This window comes from Hibiscus syriacus, unplaced genomic scaffold (genome assembly GCF_006381635.1).
Source record: "Hibiscus syriacus cultivar Baekdansim isolate YM2019G1 unplaced genomic scaffold, ASM638163v2 tig00004041_pilon, whole genome shotgun sequence".
Lineage (NCBI taxonomy): Eukaryota > Viridiplantae > Streptophyta > Magnoliopsida > Malvales > Malvaceae > Hibiscus > Hibiscus syriacus.
Genome location: NW_024061995.1, coordinates 334204 through 351377, shown reverse-complemented (window position 1 = coordinate 351377; position 17174 = coordinate 334204). Strand labels below are relative to the sequence as shown.

The window sequence follows — 17174 nt, the reverse complement described above, 5'->3', positions numbered from 1 at the left end:
AAGTTCAATGATTAAATTGAAAATTTCTAGCATTTAGTGACTAAAACAGAAACACGGGAAATTGAACGACCAAAGTTTTTTTTCCACCAAAATTCATTGTTTAATCTTATATTTATCGTGTATATATATAATCGAGTTTGCATCATTTAAGACAAATAATTGGAGATCAAAGCAACAAATGGTCCTATGATATTTGATTTCTTCCAAATTAGTCAAAGTTATTCCAATAATTATAATGTTCTTAATATGATTGCCAATTAAAGTATGTTAATAATTCAATTGAAATGAAGGAAGCTTTCCTTTAAAGGTAAAAAAAAAAGCGACTGTGTTTTCTTGAATTGTTCTCTTTTATAACACAAAGTGGTCCCTCTATTTTTTATAAGGTAAAATTACGATTTTGGTCCCTCTATTATGACAAAAATTTAAATTTTAGCCATTATAGTTTTAATATATTGTAATTTGATACATCTATTTTTATAATTTCTCTCTCTTCCATGTAAAGAGTTTCAAAGAGTACTTCATACGGAGTTCACGATCCGAAGATCACGTAGGTGTAAATAACTTACTGTGATTTGCTTCCCAACATTAAGGCTTAATACATAAGAAAAGGATTAATACCTAATTTATACCTCAAATTAATTTTTGGTACCTAAAATTTTTTCTGTTAAAAATAGGTGCCTAATGTTTTCTTCAATACACTTTTAGGTGTCTACCGGTATATATTTTATTTTTAATAATAGAAATATTATGTTTTTGAAACAAAATCAACCCTAGGTTGTCCCTCTCCCTCCCATCCCCCCACTTGTGGCGACGACAAAGGGTCACCACCGGATGAATTTTGTTCAGAACAAGGCAAGGAACTTAATGGTGGCGGCCGTGTAACGTACGACTAGCTGTAAATGTTGGAATCGTTGGAAAACAACAAGAAAAACTTAGAAAACTAGTGACCCTTCGCAACACTTTTCACAGTGATCGACGCAAATTCATAGTGGCTAGGGGTTGAGTTTTCGTCGAAGTGGCGAGACGATTTTGATGGTGTCAATGGTGACAGTTATAGACTGACAATGATCGATCGGTGGTAGAATTTCGAGGGTTTTTTTAAATCATAACATTAAATCTTTTTAAAATATTTTTTTGAAATTTTATGTCTGACACGTGTCAGATAACGGCCAAATTTAACGGCCTAACGGTCGAGGAGACGTTCCGAAACGTTAGGCACCTATTTTTGACGAAAAATTCTTTAGCCACCAAAACTCAATTTGAGGTATAGTTTAGGCACCTAAAATTCTATTAAGCCACAAGACAACAATGATAGCAGGAGACTAAGTGTTAGATGGTAACGATCAAACTGTTTCACTGCTCGTTGAGTATGCTACTTTTTGTCTATGCAATAGATTCTGTGCTCAGCACATATTTAATGGCGTCAACACTGAACAGAATGACAGCATCGAGAAAAAAAAATCAAATCACATTTCTCATAGTTCAATCCCATCACTTGGCCCAGCCGATCATCATGGTGTCGTACCACACGGTGAGTGAATTTCTTTTGGCTCTTTGCTTATGTTGCATGCAATGAATTTACGATTGAAGTGGACGTGTTTTGTGTTGTAGTACGTCGGGATTCTGTTTCTGTTGGTGTTTTTCGGTTTCGTGTCGTGGATTTGCCGAAAGGATCGTAAAGACGGCCGCCGGCGTCCCGGGAAAGATATCGAGGCGCAAACGCCTCGGAAAGTTGCAGATGAATGCAGGAACGAAGAAGCAGCCACTGGCCATGGCGCTGCCAGTGAAAATGCTGGTACTTGTACTTGATAGCTGCCATGTTGGTTTGAGCTTACATGAAGCCTCTAACCGTGGGGAATGATGCTGTTAGGTTTCGGTTATTTTGGAACTCTTTTAAATACGAACCGACGCGAGATTTTATGTTACGGATGTGATTTTCTTCGATATTTACTTGGTTTATCTTGATTTAGTAGAATTGTGGCAGATGAGTTGTGTATGTGTAATGTTTCATGTTATATGAACTTAATTATTTTGTGACGTAAAGGATGAAGTTAAGATTAAATATCGAGAGAGATTAAATTATTGAACGTCAAATCTACAAAGATTTATTAAACATTTGAATTCTAAATTTGGAGACAAAGAATAAATTATCTAATATTTAAACTTGAGTTAACTGCATTATATGTTCTCAAACTATAACTTTTATTTTAAATTGGTCCTTAAACTTTTAAATTTTAATTTCACCCCGATTAAGACTCTCATTCTAAATTTACCCTTAAATTTTTAACATTCTAATTTAATCCCTAAACAGTGACCCTTTTTCTAAATTGGTCCCCAAACTTTGGAATTTTCCAATTTCATCCCTAAATTCAACCAAATATGTAATTAATTTCAACCATAGTTTAACCTAATTTTTGCCCAAAAATATATAATAACATAACTTGGCCTAAAGATTTTATTAACAAGGGTATGATTAGTATATACATGTAGTTTGGGATGAAACTGAGATGTTCAAAAAGTTTGGGGATTAATTTAGGATGAAAGTCATAGTTTGGAGATGAAATTAAAGTTTTCAAGAATTTAAGGACTAATTCAGAATGATAGTCATAATTTAGGGATAAAATTAAAATATTTAAAAGTTTAGAGACCAATTTAAAGTAAGTGTCATACTTGTTCACTTTAAACTTATAAGATCTAAATTACCATTGCTTTAGTTTTATCATTGTCATTGTGCATTTTTTTCGTGAATAATCGAGTGGAATGAGATATTAAATTTTAATGTTCGAACTATAATAATACAAATAAAGTATATTAGGCTAAATTAGTGATATTATCATAAATGATACGATAAATAAATAATAAATTAAGTACCGATGATTAAAAAATAATTTTTTTAAAGAAAGCTAATTTAAAAGAAAGGGACAAAACTACGTCTAGTTTCTGAATTTAATATTTTTTAATTTGATCACTAGATTTTTCTTTGTATACATTAATCTCTAAATTAGATAACTTTTCTATTTTTAATATTTTTGATGATGTGATATTATGTCAGTGACAAAAAAAAATAAGTTCAACATTAATATAAGAAAAGTTCAAGGACCAAGTTGGAAGAAGTTATAAATTAAAGGACTAAATGTGAAATGACCCGTCATTTTTAGGCCGTTTATGCCCGCTAGGTAAGAACTGAACTTAACTACTTAAGTCAGGCGGCTAACTTCTCTCTTATATGGCGGTGGCTGACAGGCTTCCCTTCTTCCTTGATATAAATTAGGTTAAACAATCACTAAAAGCTTCTTCGGCGATTCATTCCGGTCGGTGATTGGAGCTACGGTCGAGGCCGGCCGGACAAGGTGTAGTATTTTGTGTTTGTCGCCTCGTGTGGGTGAAAAGCGATCGTTTATTTTTATGAATTGATAAGCAGGAAAAAAGGAAATGATTTTGAACCGCAGTAGGCTTAGGAGTTCGGCGAAGGCGGCAGCCACGGAGTATTTAAGGAGACATCATCGGCATGGAATTGGAGAGAATCTATGCACTCCAGCTCTTGTTAACCACTTCAAAGCTCCCGTTTCTCTGGTAACTCTCTTTCTTTAAGTTCTGGAATTGTTCCAATTTAAGTATTTGGTTGTTCTTTATGAAAACAAGAGCCTGATAATTGAATCGCATTTCATAGTTTGCTATATGATTGAAACATGTTATAATGGAAGAATCAGTGATATGTTTTGATTTATTGAGTTAGATTAAGATTATTCTGAAGTTTGGATTTCAAAATATTGTCTTTCTCTAGTGAACTAATGAGCGTGCTTATCAAGTTTAATGCTATGGAGCAGCTCAAAACTTGGATAAAAGTTGTTTCTTCCTTTCAATTTGGTTAAACTGATACCCAATGTTAAAATGTTGTTCTTTTAATGTAAGTATTACTGAGTCCCCCCCCCCCTTTTTGTGTGTGGGGGGAAGGGGGGGGGGGGGTTGGTACATAGGAGCTTAGACTAGACATGTCAGTTGTCCATGTATTCGAATGGTCTTGATATATATTCTGTATTTTATATAAATTTTTATGCTTAATAGTTTGTGTTATATAAGTTTTTGAATCGTATTGTTTTGTGTAATTATATCATGTTAAGAATAAACTGTGTACTTCTAAATCACATAAGATCCCAGCACCCCTCTAACAGATAGAATGAACTACCTGCAAAAAATATTGCTCTAAAGTCTAATCACGTCAGTCTCCATCTACTTTGTTTGGCCAAAGTAGCAAGATCATCTGCTTACCTATAAGCTTCTCTACAAACTTGTCTCACCTTTTATGTAGAGCTGTTGTTTTCAGTGTTATTTATTTTGTTATGTTTTATTTTCTTTTAAAGTGTTGTATGGATGTCTCATCTGCTGATATGTTGTTTTCATCTGTTTTCAAGAGTTATGGAAGTGGTCATCTGCTTAACAACTTTAGGAATTCGATTCAAGCTACTGTGAGATTTTGCACGTTAACTGTCTCTAAGGATGGTGTGTCTCAACCTCATTCCAAGACTCCTGAAGGGGCTACAGTTGCCAATAAAAAACCTGTTGATTTCACCAAATTAGACATTAATCTGCTTCCCACTGTCATGATTGTTGGTCGCCCCAATGTGGGAAGTCTGCATTGTTTAACCGGTTAGTAGCTAATTTCTCGCTCTCAATCTCCTGTCTTTTCCATGCATCACACAATTTTTTTAACGTTCTCTACTTGTTATTTTTATTTATTCTGGTCAAATACTGTTTAGCTTGATAAGGAGGAGAGAGGCTCTTGTGTACAACACACCTGATGATCATGTCACTAGAGACATAAGGGAAGGGCTTGCTAAATTGGGGGATCTGCGGTTTAAAGTACTGGATTCTGCTGGCTTGGAAACAGAAGCTTCATCCGGTTCTATTCTAAATAGAACATCTGCCATGACCGCAAATGTGCTTGCTAGAACTCAGTTTGCAATTTTTCTTATTGATGTTAGGTCAGTCTTTATTATGGATCTCTTATACATGCATGGATATCTACTCATGATTGCACAACTTGATTACTTTGAAAATTTAAGACATTATCTGATGTTTACTTTTAAAAATTTATTTGAAAACTTTGAGAAGACATTACATTACATTGCATCACATCAATTTCTTTAACATCTTCAATCATGGTGTTGGGTACAAAAGTTTTGAGGTCATTATTTTGAGGGTTTCTTTCTCCAGTATGTGCTAATTAAAATTTATTTCTTTGTACTTTATTGAGTCTAGAACTGGGCTACATCCATTGGATCAGGAGGTTGGAAGGTGGTTACGCAAGCATGCACCAGGAATCAATCTTATAGTAGCCATGAATAAATCTGAATCGCTTCATAATGATACAAACTCTTTTGCTGAAGCTGCTACAGAAGCCCTGAAATTAGGATTTGGTGAACCAATTGCTATATCTGCTGAGACTGGGCTGGGAATGACAACGCTTTATGAATCTCTGTCCAATGCTTGAGAGTTATATGAACAAAGTTTTAGATGGTAAGCACTCTATTATTGTTAAAACTCTGTCCTTCATGATGAGGATAGCTGTTGTGTTGCGCTTAATATTTGTGCTTTGCTGAACTTAGGTGATATTTGTTAAATAGAAAAATTAGTTATTGGATTGTTATTATGAAAAAAATTTGGTATTCTACTGAAGAATAAATACTGAAGAGATATTATTCAAGGTTAATATAATTAGCTAAATCTGGTTGTATTTAGTAAGTACCCTTTAATGGCTTAAGATTGAAAATTGATTGAAAATTTTCCATTTTGGTAGAATTTAAATTTAAAATAATATACCATACACATCGATAACATTAAACCATTAAAAGTTTTCATTTAAACGGTCCAAGAATTTTCAGTGTTTATCAAATACACCCTTAGCTTAAGTTTTAGATCCAAACATACTAGGCGTGAATATAAATGGAACTTAAGCCTTGGCTACGTGATTTTCACTTTCTTTTGTCAACTATGGTGGATTTCTAGGAAAAAGTGGATCATAGCCCAGGTATTTTGTACACTTCTTTTGAAGGCACTCATTGTTTCCTCCCCTGTTTTCTGACTTTTTCATCGTGTTTGTTTTTGACTTGCCCTAGGCAACAGTAGCCAACACGAAAACTTCAACCAAAATTGTGACTCTGTAAGGTTGATGAAGAATCTAAGGTGCCACTACAATTGGCTATTGTTGGCCGACCAAATGTTGGGAAGTCGACATTACTAAATACATTGTTAGAAGAAGATCGTGTTTTGGTTGGTCCTGAAGCTGGTTTGACTAGAGATTCAGTCAGAGCACAATTTCAATATCAGGGGAGAACGGTTTATCTGGTATAAATATTTAGCTTGTTTTAAATCTTTGTTCCATCACTTGATGTAATCAAACTGTCTATTTAAACTTTATATGCCAAGTCTCTTTGCATATATATATATATATATTCTGTAAAATTCTGAAATGCGTTGAATCCAGTACCACAAAAATAAAGTTGATGTTTGATTCCATTTTCGTTGTCTTTTACTATCTAAATTATCGAGGCTCTCTGGAGAACTATCCTCGTGAAAGTTATCATAAGGGCAGTTTCCCTTTAGTTATCATAATGACTAATCTAAATCTGAAATTTACAAAGGCTCTTCTCTTGGCTACTGTGATATTCTATTCCTAGTTTTTTTATTTAAGTCTTTGAATGAACTGACTTTTAGTTCAAGTATTTCTTATCTTGATTTTGATGTGTTTATATCCAGGTTGATACTGCTGGTTGGTTGCAAAGAGGCAACCGGCATAAAGGTCCCGCTTCATTGAGCATCATGCAATCGAGAAAAAATCTGATGAGAGCTCATGTAGTTGCTTTGGTTCTTGATGCTGAAGAGGTTTGTCATTCATTATATATAATGTCTCGTATATTTAAATGATCGGTTTTCGGAGGCCAACCCTTTCTAATATGAGGGGCATAATTGACGCTTCACATGTTTGGAAGCTTTAGGTCAATGTTGCTCCAGCTCTTTATTGTTCTTTATGAACTCGTGTCTGACACACGGTTATGGGGGATATGATCTCCAAGGACCCTCCAGATATATGGAAAATTAGAAAATCCGACCTACCCCGGGCAAATAGTAGATTAAAATTTAATATCATTGCCATCTCTGTGGGACAATGTTCAGGTTGTAAAAGCTTGGCGTAGCTTGACGCATGCTGAAGTAGTTATAGCAAGACAAGCTGTGGAAGAAGGTCGTGGTTTGGTTGTAATTGTGAACAAGATGGATCTTCTAAAGGGGAAAAGAAATTCCGCTTTATATAAAAAAATCATGGAAGCTGTTCCTCAGGAAATTCAGATGGTTATACCCCAGGTCCGTCGGCTTAATCCCTATTTTCAATTTTAGTAATTAATAATAGAAGAATGTGTGGAAAAATTGAGATTATATGTTCTTTTCGTCGTACCCGTATCTTTTGTAGATGATGTTATGTGCTTTCGTCGTACACCCGGATCTTCTACAGATGATGTTATGTGCTTTCATCGAACACCCGGATCTTATAGATGAATTATTTGATAATTACCATTAGATGATATTTTTATGTTACCATGGCATTGCCAACAGATAACTGGGATACCAGTTGTGTTCATCTCAGCAATAGACGGAAAAGGGCGTGCTGCTGTCATGTCTCAAGTCATCGATACGTACGAGAAGTGGTGTTTAAGGTTGTCCACTGCGCGTCTTAACCGTTGGTTGCTCAAGGTCCGTCGTTTATATCTTCTACTTTTATTCTCATCTTAGAACCCTGAAAGTGAAATTTTGTACTCGAGTTTTTATATGTTCTTCTATTTCGATCCGTCGTTGTTCCTGTTGGTTTAGGTTACGAGCCGACATTCTTGGAAAGACCACGGTGCCAAAACCAAGATCAAGTACTTCACTCAAGTGAAAGCCAGGCCTCCAACTTTCGTCGCCTTCGTGAATGGGAACACCAAGCTCTCCGATACATATGTAAGGTTTCTAACAAATCTTTGAAGGAGGATTTGACATGGGCGGAATTCCGATCCGGATAATGCAGCGTTCCGTTCCGAGAATGGCCGGAGGGAATAGCAGTAAGGGCAGCCAGTGTACTGGTAAAACGGTTGAACGCACCCCATCGGACAAAAGAAGTGTCCTTGTTTAGGCATGGCACTGCCAGTTTATTTCTTTGGAGGAGGAAAACAGGTAGGATGAAATTGGAAAAAGGATAGGTTTGTACTTTCCTTCCTTTAATTAGAAGGAAAATTTATTTGTTTCTTAAATTAAGCAGGCTTTATTTGTATTACATTGTGTAAATTTAAATTGGCGGATGTTTAAGTTGAATTTTAACATGATGATTGAGATATGATTGTCTTTTGAGATTTTTGAATTAAATTTTATTATATCACAGTTAACAAATTAACGTCCAGCTCAAAATATCGTCTATTTTCTAACGAAAAAGGACGAGTTTGGAACATAATAATAAATAGTAGATGATTATTTTGTAACTTTTATAGTTGAAGGACTCAACAAAATAACATTCTATAATTAAATGATTATTTTGTAACTTTTAATAATCGAATGACTTAATAAAGTAGTACGCTAAAGTCGAGAATAAAGTAGTACGCTAAAGTCGGGATATCATTTGTGTTCTTTACCCTAATTTAAAATCCTTCTTCTAAGAGCTGCATCTATAATTATAATAAAAAATGTTACATCCAATAAATATAATAATTTGTAACCTATAATTAAATTAAAATTTTAAATTCTAAACTTAAATCAAAATAAATTTAGAAACACAATAATAATAATAATAGGATCTTCCTTTATTTTTTCCTCGATATTACTAAAACTTGGGCACACGAGTGTCATCATTTCGTGACATTTGTTTTTGCCTAAAATAGCGGCTCTGCCACTGCCTCGAACGCTCGAAAATATTTTCCTTCCATCCAAAATGTAACCCAAATTTCGCTTTTACCTGTCTTAACCATCATAATTCATTCTATCAGTTTCATGTTTTCCAATTCACAAATCCATAGAAAGCCTGAAAAAAAAAAAACAATAATTCACGTTTCTTTTATATGCTTCGGAGGAGGTGTCATTGGTATGATGTTTTTCCTTTCGGATTATATCTCATTTGGTTCCTGTTTGATTGATGTTTTTGTTCTGGGTAATGATTGATTTTGTCTATATTTTAATGTGCTTTGTTTCTTTTTCTATAGCTGTTGTTTTAATATCGTCTGATGCTGGTGTCAACTTTCATACTTTTCTCCATGTTTTATGCTTTAAGCTATGGAAACGATTTGATTTGTTGTTTTTAATAACTTAATAAGCATTAATGATCATGAGACAGTTTTAGTTTTGAATGGTTGTTGTTGGGAATAAATTTTAATCTCTTTCACAACTCTCCACGATGCTTTCTCATGTTTTGAAATCGCTGAATTATCTTTCCGTGTCGATGTTGTTAGAAATATGTTTCTTAACATATGTAATCAAACAATCATTCATTCATTGATCTTCAGTTCGATTCCTCAAACGGCTTGTTGCTGATCTTTATATCTGCATATGCAATGCACTCATTCATAACTCTAGGAAGCCCATGTTTCTGATCAAAATATCATGCAGTTGTGTGAAATTTCTCAACACTGGATCATGATAGTACATATGTTCTGCCGATATTTGCTTCTTGTGATGATTGTGAAAAGCTGGGATTTATTTTGATTGATACTGTTATTAAAAGTCAAAATATTTTTTGCTTTGTTTTTCCTGATAACTAGACTCACATCTTTTGTTTTCTGATTATATAACGATTCGGGGTATAGGAACATATTATTAGGCAGCTTGAATTGTTGTAAGCATTGTTAAAAAGGTTTGTCTTATTTATTTTGTACTGCAAGTTAACTTTGTTTCCTTGCATGACCTGGTAACTGTTTTTTTATGTTGTTTGTACTTCCATATTGCCGAAAGGTTGGACTCTCAAGTTGAGCTATTCAAGTTTTGCTTAAGAAACAGTGACAAGGAAAACTCCCAGAAATGTCTAGCTCTGCAAAAGATGTAAAAGAACCCGCATTTCATGGAGTGGGTCAGAAACCGTATCCTTAAAACAAAGGGCATATAAGTTGTGGAGTTATGAACAAACCCTTTTTTCTTTTAACTTTTTCATTATATGAGTGTATTTGTATTGATAAGGAAGACTGGAATCAATCACTGAGTTTTGTCCAATCACAGCAGGACAAGATAATGCAAATGTTATTTTTTCATTTTAAGATGTGTGCTTATGTTTCTTATATGTCCTGATAATTTTTTACCTCAAGGCTGTTGGACTTAACATCTTGTAGCGGGACTGAAATTTGGCGTATTGAGAATTCTCAGCTAGTTCCTTTGCCAAAGTCTGACTATGGAAAATTCTATATGGGCGATTCTTACATTGTATTACAGGTGCTGAATCTCTCTTCCCCTCTCACAAACTTGCTTGCTCTCTTGTGTGGATGCACGCCCACAACATACATTTCTGAACCTGGATGAACCATTTCGAATCATTATCCCCTGTATTTATATTTCATTTCCCGTTTTATATATACAAATATATCTTTATATATTTGTAGACAACAGCAAGCAAGGGTGGTCAAAATCTGCATGACATGCACTACTGGATCGGGAAAGATACCAGTCAGGTGTGCTTTTGCTTCCTTTCTTCTACTTAACCTTTTGAGGATTTAAATGTTCTTCCAAATGAACTAGAACATCATTTGAGATGGTGTTGGCACATGCAGGATGAAGCTGGAACATCTGCTATTAAAGCCTTTGAGCTAGACGCAGTACTAGGAGGACGTGCTGTGCAGTACAGGGAACTTCAAGGACATGAATCTGACAAATTTGTGTCATACTTTAGACCTTGCATTATACAACTGGAGGGTGGTTTTGCTTCAGGAATTAAAAAAGCTGAAGGAGAGTTTGAGACACAGTTGTATCTCTGCAGAGGAAAGCGAGTTGCAAAACTGAAACAGGTAGCTGAAGCTCTTAAAATAAGTTTGGTGAATACCGATTCCAAAAGGAAAGGAAAAAAAAAGGCTATATGAAATTAATTATCAAGTATTTAGTATGAGACTACTTTAGATCTGGGAAAATACCATTTTTCATTATGATGTTTCAGGTTCCTTTTGCTCGGTCTTCACTGAATCATGATGATGTGTTTATCCTGGACACTCAAAAAAAGATTTATCAGTTCAATGGTGCACAATCTAATATTCAGGAAAGGGCAAAGGCATTAGATGTTATTCAGTTTTTAAAGGAAAAGAATCACGACGGAGACTGTGATCTTGCAATCGTTGGTGAGGATGCATGCATTTACAGTATAAACATTGCTGTTTCTCCTGAATCAATACTTCTCTACAAGTATTAATGGAATTGAATGCAAGGTTTACTTATTTAGTTTCCGTTTTGTCGATCTTCACTTATATATGCACAAATATAATCACCTTTCCAGAGGATGGGAGAATGGGCACTGAGCCCAACTCTGGTGAGTTCTGGGTCCTATTTGGTGGTTTTGCTCCAATAAGCAAGAAGGTTACCAGTGAAGATGAAGTTATTCCTGAGACTACTACTCCTAAACTTTATAGGTAAATCTATAATTGTATCTTCTGTTTATTTTTCCTAGTAGCAAGGAAATGAGGATTTTGGTATGTCTAGAATATTATTTAAGTTAGATGCTAAGACAATGCATTCTATTCATTTGTTAGGAACAGTACTTCAGTTTCTAAGTGATTACAACCTAATTGATAAGCCTGTAGCCCCAATCTCTTTCACTCAGATAAGTTGTTTTATTCGTTTATTGCTGCAAGACAGTCTCAAAAGTTCTTTTTTACGTACTTGAAATCCTTATGCTTCCTCGGATTTCACTTTTAATCTGTTACCTTCAAATTAACATTTCTTAAATGAAGCCGTCCTCTTCTGGCTAATGTCTACCAATAAATCTCAACCAGTGGATGTATGAAACCTTAAAAGTTTTATCTACTCCGTTAAATATCGCATGTTTCTCAAATGTTCTTTTGGAATTCCTACCTGTTATCTTTATTCTGCAAGAAATCTGAAGTCAGTTTCTTTAATGTATTATCAAGAATGTTATGACTGGTACTGAAGTTGAGAGGCAGCATTAAAGTTAAGCTGAGAGTTATGTAGTTCATACACCACATTTGCATTTTATTGTTCAAAAGGGAAAGGGATACAAACGATATTTTGAGCATATATTATATGCCCTATGTATAGGTAATTTTTTTTGGGATAAATTGAAATCTTATTATCCAAGAAAGCAGCCAAAGGCTGCTACAAAAGAATACAACACAACAACAGTCCCCCCCCCCCAAAGAAAAATTGCAGCCTCAAGCATCACACAGAGCCTGGTTTACTGCATCAAACCTAATGCTCTTCCTATACACTTTAATCCTAACAACACCCTTTATGATATCTACAATCTCATTTACACTTCTAATATTCCTAAACTACCTGAAATTCCTTTCTTCCCAAATATAATAGACAAAAGCACATCAAGCAATTTTCAACACATACACCAAGAGAGATTTACCTTTGAGCCTAGAAACAACCCAAAGCAACTCCTCATTCCAAGTCCCCACCACCCTACGAATGCCACACAGCCTCAAAACCACCTCCCAAACCTTCCTGGAAAAATAACATTCAAAGAAAATACGATCCCTAGAATCTTGCTCCCTCCCACCACAGATCCTACATCCAGCATCAACAACTACCCCCATTCTTGACAGTCCATCAGCTGTAGGAAGCCTATCAATGGTTATCATCCAAGTGATAACAAAATGCTTTGGGACACTCATAGAAAACTAGATAAGCCTCTACCATTGAACTTTGTCCCTTCTACTCGAAGCTCTTCCCAAAACCACCTTGCAGTAATCCCTCCCCAGTTAGACCTGCCACCAACCAAATACCTAGCCTCCTCCCTTAATCCCAAGATCTTCCTCAAAACCCAACTAAAATGATTCTTACATTCAACTTTCCAAAAGTCTATACCCTTAAAAACATAAGTATAGACCCAGGCCACCCACAAGGACCCTTCATTAGCAAGAAGATTCCTCATCAGAAAAAACACACAAGCCTTGCCCCAACACTTCAAACTTCTTATCCCCATGCCACCCTCAGACTTAGGAGAACATATACACTCCCAACTAACTCTATATCCTTTAGCAAGCATATCCCCCTTCCATAAAAATCGAGCATAAAGTTGCTCAACCCTCTTGACAACAGCAGTAGGCAGAACCAATTGTTTGCACTAGAAATTAGCCACATTATGCAAAACAACCCTAATCAACTGCATCCTACCAGCATAACTCAACCTTCTACTAGACCATTTACCAATCTTGCCTTTAATCTTCTCCACCAGACCAGAACAATCCCTTTCAATCAGCTTTCTGGTCACAAGGGGACCCCCAAGTACCTCACAGGCAGAGTTCCAAGACAAAACCCTATAATCTAATGAACAAGCCTCAGTTGATCCTCAGACATGCCAGAAGAATAAAGCTCAGATTTAGAAGAGTTAAACCTAAGCCCCGAGAGTTCATAGACACATCCAGAACACACTTAACCACCATAATAGAGCCAATATATCCCCTATAAAACACCAACAAATCATCTGCAAAACACAGATGAGTCAACCCTAGCCTATCACACTTGGGATGGAATTGGAAAATCTTACTTGCAACAGCCCCGTCCAACATCTTTGCCAAAACACTCATTGACAAAACAAACAAATAGGGGACAAAGGATCCCCTGCATCACACCCCTCATACCAAGAAAATAACCAACTAGGCTCCCATTAAAAGAGACAGAAAACCTATCCCAAGCACAAAATCCCAACTTAGAGAATCAAAAGCCTTCTGCAAGTAAACTTTTAAAGCACACTTAAGAGAGAGGGATTTCCTACCATACCCCCTCACCAACCCTTAAGCTAAAAGGGTGTTGTCAATTATACTCCTACCCATCACAAAAGCAGCTTGATTCATAGGGACCATTCCAGGGAGTAAAGGAACAAGCCTAGCAACAAGAATTTTAGTAATCACCTTATAAACTATAGAGCAACAGGAAATAGGTCTATAATCTCTAGCCATGCTAGGATTTGGCACTTTAGGCACAAAAGTAATTGCAATTAAGTTAAAAGCAGGATGTAATGTAGCAGAAAGTTAACTGTAACACAAACATCCAACCCAACAATATCCCAAACTGCCTTAAAGAACCCAGTAGTAAACCCATCAGTCCCAGGTGCTTTGTCATTGCCTTGGCTAAAAAATACCGCCTTAATCTCATTCCTAGTGACTTCTCTAACTAGGTCATCACTAACTCCACCAGGAAGGGAATACCCAAGCAAGTCCATCAACATCCCTATATTTACAAACTCATCAGCAGTCCCAACTTGTTGGGTGAAGAATCTCACCATCTCAACTGCCATAAAGTCAAAAGTTCCCAATTTATGCCCCTCCTCATCTTGTAGCACCCTAATAGTGTTATTCTTTACAGCAACCTGTGAATGAAAGAACCTAGTGCACTGGTCCCCATCTTGAATCCAGGCCACTTTTGCCTTTTGCTGATAAAAAAAACATTCAGCCTTCTCCAACGCAGCTAACTCCACCATCAACTTCCTTTCCGTATCCAAACTATGATCCCCAACACCAGATAGATTTAAATGTTGCCCCTCCAACTGATCCCTCTTCTCCAGAACCCTCTTAGAAATATCAGAAAACGTATCCTTATTAAATCTTCTCAAAACTGGCTTTAGTCTCTTCAGCTTACCAAATAAGATCTGTATAGGATTCCCCTGTGAAGGTTCTCTCCAAGATCAGTTAACCATCTCCCTGAATTCAGGATGCAGCATCCAAATATTAAAAATTTTAAAAGTCTTTGGTCTTGAAGCAAGATTCTCCTGAGCATACCAAACAACACTAATCCAATGATCAGAGACCCTAAGAGCTTGAAATTCAACGTGAGATTGAGTAAACACATTACACCAATTATCATTAACCAAAATCCTATCTAACTTCGTGGCAATAAATCCCACTTCATGTTTATTAGACCAAGTATAAACAGGGCAAGAATAAGGGTGATCAATCAAACCAAGCCCGTCCATACAAACCTGCAACTCCTCCATATCAGTAGGGACCTACCCAATAACCCCCTCATCGCTAAAGTTCTCATTGGAAGTAGCAGTGACATTAACGTCACCTCCTACAAGCCAAGCAGAATCCCCCACCAGACCCGGCCTCCACGGCTTGCAGAGAATGCCATAGATTTCTCCTAGCAATACTGTCATTGCTCCTATACACAACAATAACAACCACAGGCTTATCCTCCAAAACACCCTTCAAAGAAACAGACTGATCAGACACATGCACAACAGAAAATTGCAACCCTTTCTTCCAAAGCACCCAAATCTTCCCATTTCCAATATGACTATAATTCCAAACATAATTCCAATACTCAGAGTACCTAGCCACAATCTCAGAAGCATTATGTTCTCTAACCCTAGTTTCAATTAGACATAAAATTTCAACATTCAATCTCTCTACTCTACTCACTACCCTTGCATGTTTAGTAGGGCGATTAAAGCCCCTGATATTTCAGAAAACATCATATACATGGAGAAAAATTAACACCTGCTGCTAAACCAACATCATTTACCTTTTTAACTTTCTCCACGAGGTCCTTATTTTTAGCCTTCATCTCCTGCAGAATGTGTGCCACCCCCTGAGAAGCAAGCTTCGGCTTCTTTAAGCCTTCATCTTCCTCCACACTACCAAGGACCTCAATTTTATTAGAGGAACAAGTAAAAGTAGCCCTTACCTTATCCCCTTTCTTTCCCTTACCCCTCCTCCTCTCAAATGAAGGATCCAAATGTGAACCCACTCCAGTAGACCCAACTTACCTACCCTCCTTTAAATAAGAAGAAGCACTCACAACACCACTATCATACTCACCTCTGCAATTTCCAAAGCCACATTTTCAACTCCAGTAAAACTCACTCCACCTTCTCCCTCGATCTGCAAAACATTCACTCCCTCAGTACCTTGCAAAGTAGCAACAACAGATTGATCCCCATGATTCTGAACTTGAGACTTTGAACCAGAGCTTCCTTGCCTAGCCTCAAAAGGAAGCTACCCTTCTTATCCCTTCATTCCTTTTTTCCCTTGTCGCCTGCAATAACCTCATTGCAACTCTTGTCCAAATGACCAAACACTTTGAATTTAGAACAGCATGATGGAAACCAGGGCACAACCACCTTAATTACACCCATCGAACCATCATGTATTTTCACCGAAATTGATCAAGGCAACCATGCCCCTACCTCAACCTCCACACACTTTGGCATACTCTAGCCTCTTCTTTGCTGCAGTGATAATGTCCATGTACAAGGGGGTGCCCAAAGCACTAGAGATGTAGCTCAACCTCTTTTTAGAGTACAACTCAAGCAGAACATTGAAGAGTTGAACCCACACAGGCATCTTTGCCAAATCAGACTCCAACCACTTCAGATTAGGTTCCCACTTCCTTAACACAAGAGGCTTATGCTGAAAATGTCAGGGGCCATTTTCAAGTACTCAATCCCTAACAGTCCCATTTGTGAACGAAAAAACATACAAATTGGACCCAGCCAAACATACCTTCACCAAAGAATTTTTCCCACACATCTGCTCCACAAGTTTTGTAAAGCTTCAAAATTAGGGGTTGAACCAATAAATTGCCCTACTAGCGAGTAACGCCATTCAGAAATGCCCTCCTCAAACACATCTGTTGGGGGAATCAGTCAGCGAACCCTCGCAACTCTCCGATGGAAAAAATCCAAAGATTGCTCCGCCGCCCCCATGAACAAACTCTTCCAATCCATCCCCCCACCACCGCGTCAACTAGTCGCAAGACCAAGCATGAATTCAGCCTAGAAAACCCCCAAATTGAGCCAAAATCGGAGAAGAAACCAAAAACCCTAAGAACAATAGTCCAGCTATCGAGAGAGAAAACGGTTTCTTTAAAATGTATAGGTAATTTTTATGGAGATAATAAACCAATATATTAAGCTTATTTTAAATTGTTTGCCAGACAGCTCTAAGAATTTTCACATGGTCATCATTAGTTTGCTAATATAGATTTTACTGAACTTTTTG

The 17174-nt window shown here is 36.6% G+C and overlaps 2 protein-coding genes across 2 annotated transcripts in view; both read left to right on the top strand.

Moving 5' to 3' along the window:
- The first annotated feature begins 3222 nt into the window (after positions 1–3222).
- Positions 3223–8379, top strand: LOC120187791 (GTPase Der-like). The gene is given in 13 exon segments (XM_039191424.1): positions 3223–3573; positions 4413–4620; positions 4623–4647; positions 4758–4982; positions 5260–5478; positions 5480–5517; positions 6117–6155; positions 6158–6345; positions 6757–6882; positions 7174–7359; positions 7609–7746; positions 7864–8009; positions 8011–8379. Coding segments are annotated over 13 exon segments (1833 nt in total). The 5' UTR covers positions 3223–3432; the 3' UTR covers positions 8165–8379.
- Positions 8380–9965: 1586 nt separating this feature from the next.
- LOC120187829 (villin-2-like) overlaps positions 9966–17174 on the top strand; it is an 11370-nt gene continuing 4161 nt past the window's right edge. The window contains exons 1-6 of the mRNA XM_039191438.1: positions 9966–10091; positions 10338–10437; positions 10605–10673; positions 10773–11006; positions 11153–11330; positions 11486–11618. Of these exons, the coding sequence (XP_039047369.1) occupies positions 10033–10091; positions 10338–10437; positions 10605–10673; positions 10773–11006; positions 11153–11330; positions 11486–11618 (773 nt within the window). The 5' untranslated portion in view covers positions 9966–10032. The remainder of the gene's footprint in view (positions 10092–10337; positions 10438–10604; positions 10674–10772; positions 11007–11152; positions 11331–11485; positions 11619–17174) is intronic.